The 14,085-nt window shown below is 42.5% G+C and overlaps 1 protein-coding gene across 3 annotated transcripts in view; it reads right to left on the reverse strand.

The window, feature by feature from the left end:
* The window catches only part of ZMPSTE24 (zinc metallopeptidase STE24), a 54,167-nt gene extending 44,316 nt beyond the window's left edge, over window positions 1–9,851 (reverse strand). Inside the window, exons 1-3 of one of the 3 annotated variants that reach the window (XM_008524169.2) lie at window positions 8,971–9,632; window positions 6,991–7,137; window positions 204–290 (exon numbers count right to left, since the gene is read on the reverse strand). In XM_008524169.2, coding sequence (XP_008522391.2) covers window positions 204–290; window positions 6,991–7,137; window positions 8,971–9,093 — 357 coding nt within the window. In that variant the 5' untranslated portion in view covers window positions 9,094–9,632. Of the gene's footprint in view, window positions 1–203; window positions 291–6,990; window positions 7,138–8,970 lie in introns of all 3 variants that reach the window. The other 2 variants (XM_008524168.2, XM_008524170.2) reach the window with 2 other exon arrangements.
* Between the last annotated feature and the right edge of the window lie 4,234 nt (window positions 9,852–14,085).

A 14,085-nucleotide genomic window follows, 5' to 3' on the forward strand; every position in this document is an offset into this window, starting at 1 on the left:
GAGAAATAAACTGTTCTGATAAGCCATTGAAATTCTGGGGTTTGTCACAGTAACTAGCATTACCCTAACACAGCATGGGTGGACAAGCACTATACAGACAGAAGCAAGCCTAATGATGGTAGGACCCAAAAAATTAACTTTAGTATAAAGCTGGCCAAGCGAAAAGACAGAGTCTGACAAATACATGCTAATGAATCACATACCTCATATTCTGGTCCAAAGCCAGCATAGCCACAGAACCGTCCAGAAAGTCTCCAGAGATAAGGGATTCCTCCAAAGAGAAGAATAAGCTATAAAACAAGGCATACTTTAGTTACATTTGAACAGCACTGGAAACTATCACATGAGAGCATTTTATTAAAAAAAAGGACAAAATAATTATTTCTAAAGAAAAAAGAGACCTACCTTATTTAGGACAGAATATACGTGTAGATAAATACAAACCAATTGAGACAGCAAGTTTAGACTGGTAAAAGATTTCTGCCTGTACATTTTATATGGATGAATTAGTATGGTATATGAATTATACCACATACCATATATTGTGCAAAGCTGTATGAGAAAAAAAAAGCTTTTGCCAAAAGACCACAATAAAAGCTTTACAGATCAGGAACTAAGCTTAGAAAGGTTACACAATTTGTCAAAATCCCACAGTTAATGAGTGACAGACATGGGATTTGAACCAGGCTATAAGGCTCCATAACTGGCTTTTCCTTGAAAGGAAACAGCCCTCTTCAGTGAAGACAAAGTACTAGCATTGGTGTAAGTGGAGAGTCACGTCCACTTACCAAACTAGTGGGACAGAATGGGCTATCTGTGCCTTCTCTGGGTAAGGAAAAGGTGAATCCTGAGTCTGGGTTTCATAAGAGGAGGCCCCTTTCTCAGCGCAACCCTTTGTCTTGGGCAGATAAAGTGAACACAGATATTCACCAATCACTATGACATTCAAATGAGGGAGCAGCTCTTAAAATTAGAAGAGAATACATGCTTAAGAAACATGACTTCCAGGGGAAAGGTGGGGTGGGGGGTGGGCACAAAGGGTGAAGTGGTGCACCTACAACACGAATGACAAACATTAATGTACAACTGAAATTACACAAGATTGTAACCTATCATTAACTCAATTAAAAAAAAAAGAAAAGAAACATGACTTCCCACAACAGATACTAAGTTTGTGGAACGCATTTTGTCAAGAGGAATTAATTTATTTTCTCTTTCTGTGGAGTCTCAGGAACACGACAATCAATCACACTCCTTGGTTAGAAGCACAATATTCTCATCAGTTCAGACACGGTTCCTCGCAGTTTTGAAGGTTCATGGCACTATCACATATTTCATGGGTAGCCTTCCAATCTACTTTCCATGTTTATATATGTATCCATAAATAATACGGTGATTTATGTATGCTTTTTAAGACTATATATAAATGATATCATATTGTACTTACCATTCGATAACTTGCTTTTTACATTCTACATTTTTTTAGATCCATTCATGGTGATTTTTAACTTTATTTGGTATTATCAACTTGTTCTCTAAAGTGTTTATACCAGATTACATTCCCACCAGCAGTACTTGAGGGCTCCTCTCCCCCACAATCTCACCCACACCTGATGCTGTCCCTCCTCTAGGTTTTTACCAGTATGCTGGGTTGGTTTAATACGGTCTCTGGAGAGCAGCATCAGCAACACCTGGCAATGGGTTGCAAATGCAAATTCTCATGCTCCACCCCAGAACTACTGAATCAGAAACTGAAAGTGGGGGGCAGGCCTGGTGGCGCAGTGGTTAAGTGCGCACGTTCCACTTTGGCAGCCCAGGGTTCGCCAGTTTGGATCCCAGTGCAGACATGGCACCACTTGGCACGCCATGCTGTGGTAGGCATCCCACGAATAAAGTAGAGGAAGATGAGCATGGATGTTAGCTCAGGGCCAGTCTTCCTCAGCAAAAAGAGGAGGATTGACAGCAGTTATCTCAGGGCTAATCTTCCTCAAAAAAAAAAAAAGAAAGAAAGAAAGGAACTGAAAGTGGGGCCCAACGGTCTCTAGGTAAATCTGACATACACCAACATTTGAAAGCCTCTGTTTTAATAAACTGCCTTTTTAAAGACTCCCTTAACTCTATAGCCAGCTATTTCCACTTTACTACAACTAACTCGATCTTGGACACAAACCCTGTTTTCCCAAAAGACGTGCTTTGGCAGCACTGTATGGTATATGCTCCATTTGTTGAACTAATTGACTTGGGATGGCACTTCTTTCATCCTATTCTCGATACTAATAAATAATGCAGAATTAAGGATTTATAATGCTTTTGGTGAAAGGCTGGAACACCTATTATTAAAAGTCCAGCTTTTAAGTAAGTATCAAGGGTAGTTTTAATATGAACTTTGAATGCATCTATGAATTCATTTGGAAACTGCTGTTGCAAACTTTGTCTAACATACCTTGGGGAATGAAAAACAAAGCACAGCAAACAATAAAGTTTCTTTATACTGATAATCTCACTGAGCATGCGTCTGGCGATGTCCTATGAAAAGAACTAATGATCCCAACAAAAGCAAGCCCAGTGCTTTTACATATACTGTTTCACTAAAGCCTTGAAAAGCAGGCAGAGCAGGAAGCACAGTCATCTCTATTTTACAGATGAGGCAACCGAAACTCAGAAAGGTTAAAGTAATTTGCCCAAGGACTAAGTAACTGCTATGCCTTGAGCTCTGTACTAAGTGCTTCATTTACATTATCTTACTGAGTTCTTGCCACGAACCATATGAGATATGGTTTAATACCTATCTATCCTCATCTCAAAGAGGAGAGAAATGAGGCTCAGAGAGGCTAAACTGCTCACTCAGAAACACACAGAAATTGGAGAAGCAACAATTTGAACTTTTCTAGCCCTACTCTACTCCCTAGCTATTCTGTTTCTTAAGAGGGCTCTTTATTGACAGCTACGAGATTTCAGGAGAGTCTGTCTCAGAGAGGCTGGACATTTTCTCTCTGGGTGCTCTGTCACATGTGTGTGAACAGTGGCACCTGTAATTGGTCACATAAGGCCTCTGCTTATGTTCCCTCAGGTAGAAAGTACCGAGGGGAAAGAAGTCTAAATTAATCTTTACACTTGTTCTTTGTGACCAAAGCATACAAACTTCTTTTCATTTTAATCAACACAAAACAGGAATTAATGAACTTGTCTTCAAACAGGACAGGATTTCAAAGTAACACAAAGTGCTTCCTATCTAACAGTAAATATAGCTACTGATTCCCGAGGATAAATTTAGCACATTTGTGATGCAGTCGCTAGACTTTCAAGAATGGTTTCTTTAATGTAATTTTTTGTTTTTTTTTTAAAGATTGGCACCTGAGCTAACAACTGTTGCCAATCTTTTTGGTTTGTTTGTTTGTTTCTGCTTTTTCTCCCCAAAGCCCCCCGTACATAGTTGTATTTTTAGTTGTGGGTCCTTCTGGTTGTGCTATGTGGGATGCCACCTTAGCGTGGCCTGATGAGCGGTGCCATGTCCGTGCCCAGGATCTGAACCAGTGAAACCCTGGGCCGCCGAGGCAGAGCGTGCGAACTTGACGGCTCAGCCACGGGGCCGGCCCCTCTTCAACGTAATTTTAAAGACTCAGAAGAGAAGAGTTTGAAATCCAGGTCTCCCATTTATTAGTGTCACCTGGCCATTAAACAGCAGGCCATTTAATTTCTCTGAGTCTGTTTTCTCATCCATACAAAGGGACTAATAATGTATATACTTTCCACCTCAGAGCACTGTTATAAACATCAAACAAAATAATAAGTAAAAAAACAACATATGAAGTGAAAATCACTACCCATACAATATTATGAGGATGACTACTACTGTTTCCAACCTTAGCCCGTCAGTACTGCTTCTAGTTTGAGCCGCAGCACATGACAAAGCTCTCATTCTACACGTGTACTCCCCGTACCTCTATCATCCCCTAGAACTTACTGAACAATTCCCACCATCACCAACCATACCAACCAAGCTATTGCCCATCTTTCCTGGAACTGTTTATTGGTGACAACCAAGGAGACTGAAAAGGGTTTTCTTGTCATTTTACAATGACCATGTGGGGGTTAAGTCAAAGAACTTCAAAGAATCAAACGTCAATGAAGAACGAGGATAGTGTCTAAATTCACCATCTCTACTTTCATCTCTTCTGAAGGCTGATTTCCTGCTTGGACCCTGTCCCTAACAGAAGAAATGCTTCAGATAAGTTAACCAAAGCCAAACATAATCCACAATAATGCTACCTTTCCTGGTTTCAGTGGAAGGCATCAAGTTTTAATACTAATCTTCAATATCTCAGTAACTAAACCTGGATTGAACTAGTAAGAAAGTAACAAAAAATCAATATTGAAAAGACTAATTAGGGGCTGACCCGTGGCCGAGTGGTTAAGTTCACGCGCTCCGCTGCAGGCAGCCCAGTGTTTCATTGGTTCAAATCCCTGGCGCGGACATGGCACTGCTCATCAAACCATGCTGAGGCAGCGTCCCACATGCCACAACTAGAAGGACCCACAACTAAGAATATACAACTATGTACCGGGGGGCTTTGGGGAAAAAAAGGAAAAGACTAATTAACTAGCAATCACAGTGTACCCCAAAAGCCAATGCAATTTTATTTTTCAGATCATTTAATTTTTCTAAAATACCAAGATTTAACTCTTCTAGAAGCTTTGCCATTTTCCATCATATTGAAGAAATGAGAGAGGTTTCTAATAACTTGGTTCTAACACACCAGTCTTACTATTCCGTATTTGTCAAGGCAAATTTTGCGACTAGCTAGGCAATTTTGTTATCATTTAACAAAGCTACAAATTGCCAGTTCCTTCTCTGTAACTGATGAAACAATTATGGTAGCCGATCTCAATTATTTCCAATTTAGGAATCTTTCTCTTAGTGGTACTAGGCGATCTAAAAGAGTTCTGGAGGAATAGTGATGATAATCATGATGATAAAAATAATAATAGCCAATACTATGGAGCATTTACAATGGATCAGGCACTGTTCTAAGCATCTTACATATATTAACTAATTTTAATTCTCTCAACACTATGAATGAGGAACTATTATTACCATACAATTTTAATAGATGAGAAAACTGAGGCACAGAAATGTTGAGTGACTTTTGAGGTCACACAGCTAGTATGGTAGAGCTGAAATTCAAACTCAAGCCACCTGAGTTCAGAGTTTGCTCCCAACCTAGACACCATGCACTTTCAACAGTTCTTAGAGGTGGAAAACCAAAAACTGGTTTTTGGGGGTAGAAAAAATTTTAACTTATTTTATGTATAACAGATATACATACATAGAGTACCAAAACAGATATACAGTGCACCCGTGATATTAAAATTTCATGGAGGAACGATTAAGAAAAAAATGTCTAGAAAGATTCAGGGTCAGGGGCCAAGGGAGATCATGAAAAAAGACTGAGAAACACTTCTCTACACTATACAGCCTCTCTTCTTTTAGCATGGGGACAACATTGGCCTTGTTTTGCTAGGTAAAAATGACCTGTCACTCATTGTTTCTTTCAATAAACATGAATGATGTGCTTCTTATATGTCAGGCACTAGGTATAAAATGATGAACAGGGGCTGGCCCGGTGGCGCAGTGGTTTAGTGTGCACATTCCACTTCGGCGGCCCGGGGTTCGCCGGTTCGCATCCCGGGTGTGGACATGGCACCACTTGGCAAGCCATGCTGTGGCAGGCGCCCCACGTGTAAAGCAGAGGAAGATGGGCACAGATGTTAGCTCAGGGCTAGTCTTCCTCAGCAAAAAGAGAAGGACTGGCAGCAGTTAGGACAGGGCTAATCTTGCTCAAATAAATAAATAAATAAATAAAATTACGAACAAGACATTAAAAGTAACCTTTGTTTAAGGAACTACCAGTCTGCAAGGTAAGCAGACAAATTCAATACAATGTGATAAGCACTTTGATAGCAATTAATGATAGGATGCTACTTTACCCAGACTTGAAGGACAGGGGAAGTTTCAAATGGTTTTTCAGAAGAGATGATGTCTCAGCTGGATCCTAATGGAAGAGCAGGGATTCATCAGCCTCCAGTGAGAGAGTGGACTGAAGAGGGAGGGGAAGGGCACCCCAGACAGAGACACCAGCGTGCGAAAAGACTCAAAGTCATAGAAACCAAGGGAAGCATGAGATGGATAACAAAGAGAGCGAAAGAACTTGGGGGAAGGAATAAAAAGATGAAGCTCAAGTAAGCAATAGCCAGGTCAAAAAGGACCTCAAAAACCATGCCAAGAAATCTGGACTTCATCCTGAAGGCCACAGCAAGCCAGTGAAAGGTTTGATGTAGGACACTAACACGATCAGAACTGTGCTTCAGGATTCTCTGGCTGCCACGTGGAGGACAGGTCACAGAGGTAACACAGAGGCAGGGAGACAAGTGAGGCCTGCTACAGGAGTAACTTACAACATAAGGTTCTTCTTCACACCTGGCCTCAGCGTGACACTTACCATATTCTACAATTTTCAACTGACTAAACAGTTATGTTTTCGTCTCTTTTGCTCCACACCCATTACTATCAATAACAAAGGTTAAGAAAGCACCCTGGGATGTGTAGGTGTGGTACCCTCTTCTGTGTCACAAAAATGTGAAAATGAAAACAAACATAACAAATTATTATTAGTATTATTATTATTTTAAAGATTGGCCCTGAGCTAACATCCACTGCCAATCTTTTTTTTCTTCTTCTTCTTCTTCTCCCCAAAGCCCCCCAGTAAATAGTTGCATATTCTAGTTGTAGGTCCTTCTGCTTGTGTTACATGGGATGCCACCTCAGCGTGACCTGATGAGCGGTGCCATGTCTGCGCCCAGGATCTGAACTGGTGAAACCCTGGGCCGCTGAAGTGGAGCGCACGAACTTAACCACTCGGCCACAGGGCTGGCCCCCAAACATTATTAAACAATTTGATAGATTGTCTCTCCAAGAAGTAAATTACTCACAGTGCCTTCAATCTCTGAATAGAGTCCTGACCAGAAGCTGAAAGTACTTTTATCCAGCTGATACAGTCGAGATTTCTCAAATGTTTCTGAATCCATGATCTGTCCTAACTCCAGTGGCACATGAGTTGTTGTTTTATATATCCGTCTCTGAAATAATTTGAAGAAAACACTTTAATGAAACAGTCAAACCAACTCATTATTTATTACAAGTCATTTATGATCAAACACTGAATGCCTTACAGCATTAACTTGTTAAGCCTGTTGAATTTGCTTTATACATACACAAACGCTGCATTGGAACAAGTACACTGACCACGAAAACAACTGATGCAGGAAAGTAAAAGCAGAACAAGAGAATCTGAGGCTAGCTGACTGGGCAAAAGTAAAACCAAGGTTGTCATCACACTTCAGTTTGTGTATGCCAACCAAAATTGTAACATCACAAAGGGTACCACTTACTCCAGGTATAACATACATCCTGTAATAGAGAAAAGAAAATTCATGGAGAGAAGGAAGCAAATATACTAACCGTGAGTATTAACAGATATTGTGGCTAGTCATTAAATTTGGTCCTAGAAGCCAAATTCAGGGAAATTTGAGGAATGAGAGACAGAAGCATATCAGATCGTCAAGAAAGACAAACTTTCTCATTATACCAAATTCTAACAGGTAATTTCAGCCCTTGGGACATAATACAGGGGATACCAAACAATATAACGGACAGCATCTTCTACAATGATTTTACAACAAATGGCTTCTCTATATATTGTGCACCTTACCCAACCCTCAATTAAAGACATTACACTAAAGCATAACTGAGTAAAGACTCTATTGAAAAGCAGTTCCTGTAACTAGGCTTATTACTAAAGTAAGACAGATAGATATTCAGTACCCACTCCCAATTTAGACACTATATACTCCGTGTTCACTTTATGCAAAGGATGTTCTCTAGGTCTACAAGCTTGCGTACTAACGAAGCCATCCGAAGAGCCATGTCAGAGAACCTAGTGCCACGCAGCTTAGCCTCACTGAACATCCTGAGCTAAAAGAAGAGATCAAGATGTAACCCAGATACTGACAGAGGAAAAGTAAATTTTGTAACTTAAAAATTCATGCAGAATGTAAACTGAGAGAACAAACTGGCAGAGGAAAAAGACTGTAATACTCAAGAAAAAGAGTTCCAGCGAGTTAAAAAGAGAAAGGTTTTCAAAACCATCATGGTTGACACAATTCAGCGACGACACCGAAGAGTGTAGTAGGTAAAGCAAACCAGGAGTGAGAGTTTGCAATAAAGCGGTCAATTAAATTTAAAATCGATCTCATTTAAAAGTTTAGATCTGTAATCCATCTATTACAAGCTATTAATTATGATAATCTCCAGGGAATGGTTATGTAACTTTCACTTTCTACTTAGCTGTTCTTTTTAAACTAGAATAATAAAGATGCTTTTAAGAAAAACAAGAAAATACTGTTCTTTGGGCAAACATATATACACTTTTTTAAAGGAAAAAAATCCTTCGGGTCCTTGGAAGGATTGTGAAATCTTTATTTTCAGAAAATGGTGTCCTAATCCGGTGGGTGAGCATGATTACACAGTGTCATGGGTAAATTGTGATTCTAAAGTTTTAGCAGCTTCCTTTTGAATGGGTCGCTGCCAAGGATAAGGAGGTAAGTCTGGGCCAGAGGATCCTAAGGACGCTGTGGGGCAGGCACAAGAGCTCAAGCCTGACAAAACGGAAGCCCTGCCTATCTTTCACCAGGCCCTAACCGGCCTGGGTCCCACGATCACGCTGCGGAAACCGTCCCTGAGACACCAGATCCCCGCCAGGCAACCCCGCCACCGGGCCGAGTTAGGAGACTCAGCTGGGACCACAGGGTCGGGGCTGGGGCTGGGGCTGGCGCGGCAGCCATCATCCAGGGACTGGGGTCGGACCGAGGCTGGCCGGGGGTCGGGGTCAGGTGGGCTCCGTCTAGGCTCACCTGCCGCTGTGCTAGGAAGGTCTCCCAAAGATACACTGTCCACGAGAAGAGCAGCACGGCCCCGAAGATACGCTTTTCGGCCGGCATCTCCCACATCGCGTCCAGCGACGCCCACATCCCCATGGCCACCCGGTTCCGCCAGCTCCTTCAGCGTGCGCCGGTGCCACACCGACACCAGTCCCCTCAGAGCCTCCTCGCAGTGTCACAGCGATATCCGTCCCTTCCGAGCGCCACTGCACCGATACCCGCCTCCATCTCACCCCTTCCGTGCACTCGGCAGTGTTACACAAACATTCTTCCCCAAGACGACGCCCCCAAGGACTGCCTAGTTTCTGCCGAAAAGGCTAAGCCCCTCCCCCCTCACTTCCGGCCCGAGAGGCTCGAGAGCCCAGAAGCCGACTTCCGGCCTCCGCCAGACCCGGCCCCGGCACACGCCTTGATCACGCTGAGTTGCGTTGCACGAACATTAGTCCCCCTCCCTTCCACGCCGGTCCCTGCCGAGGGTTCCGGCTTCCTTCCTGGGCCTGGCAGCTCGGCGGAGCTCTTCGCTTTCCAGCCTCCCGAGGAGCAGTTGCTTCCCTTCGCGGCGAGGCTTGCCCTGGCCGGGCTGCGGCCGGTGCTGCGCTGTCCCCGGCCAGGACAAGCGGGAACTGACGCAGAGTGGGCCGCTGCTCCCGCCCTACGGAGGCTGGAGGAACCGGAGAGGAGCCTTCTTCCCAGGCTCTAGAAACCATTTCCGCAGCCTAGTGCTCTTCGGGCTGTGCAGTGCCCTCCCCGGCGTACCTAAGGCTAAGGGGATAGTCGAGAGCGAGACTGGGCATTCTAAGGGCAGTATTTTGACCGGTATTAGGGTGCTCTGAATTCAGGCACGGTAGAGAGAGGGCGGTCCTGATGAGAATTCTCCTGTAAAGATCTCGTCTCTTCCACCCTGAGTGAAGTCGGAGGCGACATTTTGCCTGAGGGCGTGCCCTGGAGCAAAGCAAGGATAGCGTAGCTTAGAAATACCTAAAATGAAAGGATCTTACTTTATCTAGAGACGAACTCACAGCTGAGACCAAGCCATATCTGCCTTGGAATTCAGAAATGTCGCAGGAATGTGAAATGTCGCAGGGACGCCTGTTAACACGTTTATTTGACTTGAAAAGTGAAAATTTTTCTGACCGAAAAATGTCTGATTTGGTTAGTTGGTTTGACAAAGAGACTGACGTTTCTAATTTGCATAATTATTATTTACAATAAGTTGAGCTAAATCTGCAGCTGCAACTAATATGTATATAAATTACAGTGATATTGTAATGCTAAAAGATGTGTTGAAATTAACAATATCTCGAATTTCCCAACTCTTCCTAAATACTTCTAAGTGAGAGTAATCAGTATAATTAAAAGTCACTTGAGAAAGTAAAGGACTCTAATGACAGAATAATGAATTCTTTTGCAAGTCAGATGATTTCCACTTCTTTGCTTTCAACAAACTTAGTGGTGGACCTAATTGAACTGTCAGCTGACAAAGGAACACCATTGGATTTTTGGCATATAACTCAGAAGGAAACCAAATAATTAACAATCCTCTAACAAAACTACCAGCATCCCATCTATTTATGTGAGCAATATTTCTCAGCACTGTATCTATGAAAACAAAAAAGAAGTAAAATCGAAACTGAACCCCGTTAATCTAATGGCAAAAAATAGTCATTCAGATACATGAATTAATTGGTGGGGAAGCCCCATCCATCTCACTGAGAGATGTGTTTCCAGTAGAATTTTACCTTTCATGCTTATGTATTATCAAAATTTGTAATCATGTCATTTTGAGCAGCTATATATTAAAGATAATTGTAATGATTACTCAATTCAGAAGAATTCTTTCTAATATGTAGAGCCACACAGTTACAGGAAAATTTTTAAAATTTTACTTTAATACATACATGTTTTTATTGCAAAGAAGTGATCAATAAAAGGTTTTTCAAACATAAAAAGTCTTACATTTGGATAACCTTTTATAGAGAGTAGAACATAAATATAAGTTAGGGGTGATAAAAGAACAGTGTAGAATTACCGAATGTTAAAAAGCTCATTCATGTAATTTTAAATGGATGATGGTGGTTATCTGATTGTTATGTAGATTCTATTGCGAACATTATAAAAAGTGGTTTAGCAGTTTTATCTTAAATTGTCATTATTTACAATTTGCCAGAATTTACATCCATTGCAACTATTTAAATTTATGATAAAAACTTTTAGATACCAACTTAAAAACATACGGGAATACACTTTTTCCAAATTCTCTCTCATTTGGGCTCTCATTGCTCTGTCCTCCTGAGTCTTCTCGTCTTCACCTGTCTGGGTCCTTCCAGCCTGCTGCAGTTAGTCCAAAGCTTCCGAGAAGATCCTCCACCCACACTTTGTGGCTCAGAGCACAGGCTTAGAGCCAGGCTGCTTTGAGTGCCAGTCACAGCTACGCCACATATTAGCAACTTACTCTACCTCTCTGCACTTCCTCGACAGGAAAATGAAAATCATAGTACTTACTTCTTCGTATGGTGAGGATCAAATGAGAAAAATCAGGTAAAGCTCTTAGCAACGTATGTAACTCTGAAGAAGTGCCCAATAAAGATTAGCTACTAGCTCCCCATACTTGGAAGAATCCCATCATAGTGTTGATCTGTCACCATGTTCTACAGAGAGAGGGGAACAGGAAGCTGGTATGAGATTTCTAAAAGTCAAGACTGGGATTCACTCATTCATCCAACAAATAGAGTGTCTGCTAAGTACCAGGCACTGTTCTAAGTGCTGGGATTATGGCAGTGAACCAAACAAAGCCCCTTTCTCTCCTGAAGTTTACATTCTTAGTGGGCTGGGGTGGATGGAGGAGTTGTTAGATAATAAGCAATTACGTAACAGTAAAAGTGGAGGAGGTGATAAGTGCTATGAAGAAAAAGCAGGTAAAGGAGGATACAACATATTGGCATGAGGGGCACTACTTTATGTAAGATGCTCAAGGAAGGCCTCTCAGATTAGCTGACATTTTGGCACAGACCCAAGGAAAGTAAGAAAAGAAGCTGTGTGGGTATCTGGGGAAAGTATGCCATGCACAGTGAACGGCAAGTGCAAAGGCCCTGAGGTCAGACAGTGCTTAGTATATTTGAGGAATAGTAAGAGCGTGGTAAGAGTGGAGAGAGTAAAAAGGAGGGAGAGTGAGGATCATGCCATCATGCACAGTTTTTTAGTTAAGAACTTGACTTGGAGGCTGGCCCCATGGCCAAGTGGTTAAAGTTCCGTGTCCTCTGCTTTGGCAGCCTAGGTTCACACAGGTTTGGATCCTGGGTGTGGACCTACCTCACTCATCAGCCATGCTGTGGAGCCATCCCACATACGAAATAGAGGAAGACTGGCACAGATCTTAGCTCAGGGCTAATCTTCCTCAAGTGAAAAAAAGAGGAGGATTGGCAACAGATTTTAGCTTAGGATACCTCTTCCTTACGAAAAAAAGAAAAAGAACTTGACTTGTACTCAGAGGAAAATAAGAAGCCATTGGACGGTTTTAAGTAGAGGAGTAACATGGTCTCTTTGGCTACTGTGTAAGAATAAATTGAATGGGAACAGAGATGGAAGCAGGGAGTCCAATTAAGGGGCCACTTCAAGAATCCAGGTAAGAGATGATGGTAGCCGGGACTAGCGTGGTGGCAGTGGAGAGAGAAGTGACTTATAGAAAGTGAATAATTACTTGTTCCCCTTTGCAGAAAGATAGTGTTAATAGAGGTCTTTGTGGAGACTGAAATGGGAGTCTGAAAACAGGCTCCTGTCTGGGTTTTTAGCCAAAGGAAAGAGACTGAATTTGGAGAGTAAGGATTCTCCTCCCCAAAGTGTGGACACTGGTGTAGGGCGGTTCATCTTCCCCATCTAACCTGAAGGGTAAAGCAGCTCTCCAGCCCTTTCCCCAGCTTGCCTTCACTCTCTGCTTGTCAAGAATCTAAAGTCCCTTAACTGATGCCCTGGACATAAGTGCTCTGATCTCAAGAAAAGAATGACCCCCACTAGGAATGACTACTTGGGAGCAATTTCTTATGATTGTGGTGTGAATCACACATCCTTTCTGGGGAGCTGAGAGCCAGGAACGAGGTGACCCCATCAGTTTCTACCACACAGTGCACCCTAACAGGATGCACAGGCTGTTCTATCTTTCGCATCTAGCTCATTCTATTTGTCTCCCATGCAGACTACCAAATCTATGTCACTCCCCTGTTTAATGGCCTACAAAGGTCCATTTCCAACAATATGGTATGACCTTTAAGGCCCTGCATTACCTGACATCAGTCTTCTCTTCTAGGCCCTTCTTCTGACACTTTCCTTTGCTACACCCCAGAGCAGTCACCAAGACAAGATGCCTGGAACTACGCAGGAAGATGCTGAAATTTAGACAGCACAAAAAACTGAGACATTGACTTCAAAAGATTGCACGACACTCCTTCAGCAGCATAGTTAACAAACTTCTCACGTACACTGTCAGATAAGGCAGGGTTGATAACTCCCATCTGTTCTGTTCACCACATCATGAATTAAAGCTGACTTGAGGATGAGGTTGGTGTGTCTTGCCCCGAAGCCAAAATCCTTCACTGTAGCTTTGGAAATAGCCATTTCTTCAGCCATCCTGAAACTCTCCTTGTTCTCCACACAGGCCACTCGTTTTTCTTATGGCTCAGCGATGATCCCATCAGCAGGAATACCTTCCATTTCGTTGTCTGCCTATGTAACCCTTTATGGGACAACTCAGTGTCACTTCCTCTTCAAAGCCTTTCCTAGCCCCACCCTGTATTCACCGAGCTGCTTTTGCACTGTGTAGTGAAATTTCATCTTAACACAGGGGTTGCATTTAAATGCCAGTGCACTGGACAAAAGTTATGATCAAAATTACCCTTGGAAGTCCCTTAAGAAGATGCCACTTGGGAGACTGCTATATTGTCTCCTGTTGAACAGCATAGCCAGTTTTCCTCCAGTATGGCAACAGATCACTGTTCATTTGCACACCAAATGGAATATTTTCATTTAGGCGTCAGATAGTTAGGGGCTGGCCTGGTGGCGCAGGGGTTAGTTCGCACAATCCACTTCGGTGGCCCA

This window comes from Equus przewalskii, chromosome 2 (genome assembly GCF_037783145.1).
Source record: "Equus przewalskii isolate Varuska chromosome 2, EquPr2, whole genome shotgun sequence".
NCBI classification, from domain to species: Eukaryota; Metazoa; Chordata; class Mammalia; order Perissodactyla; family Equidae; genus Equus; species Equus przewalskii.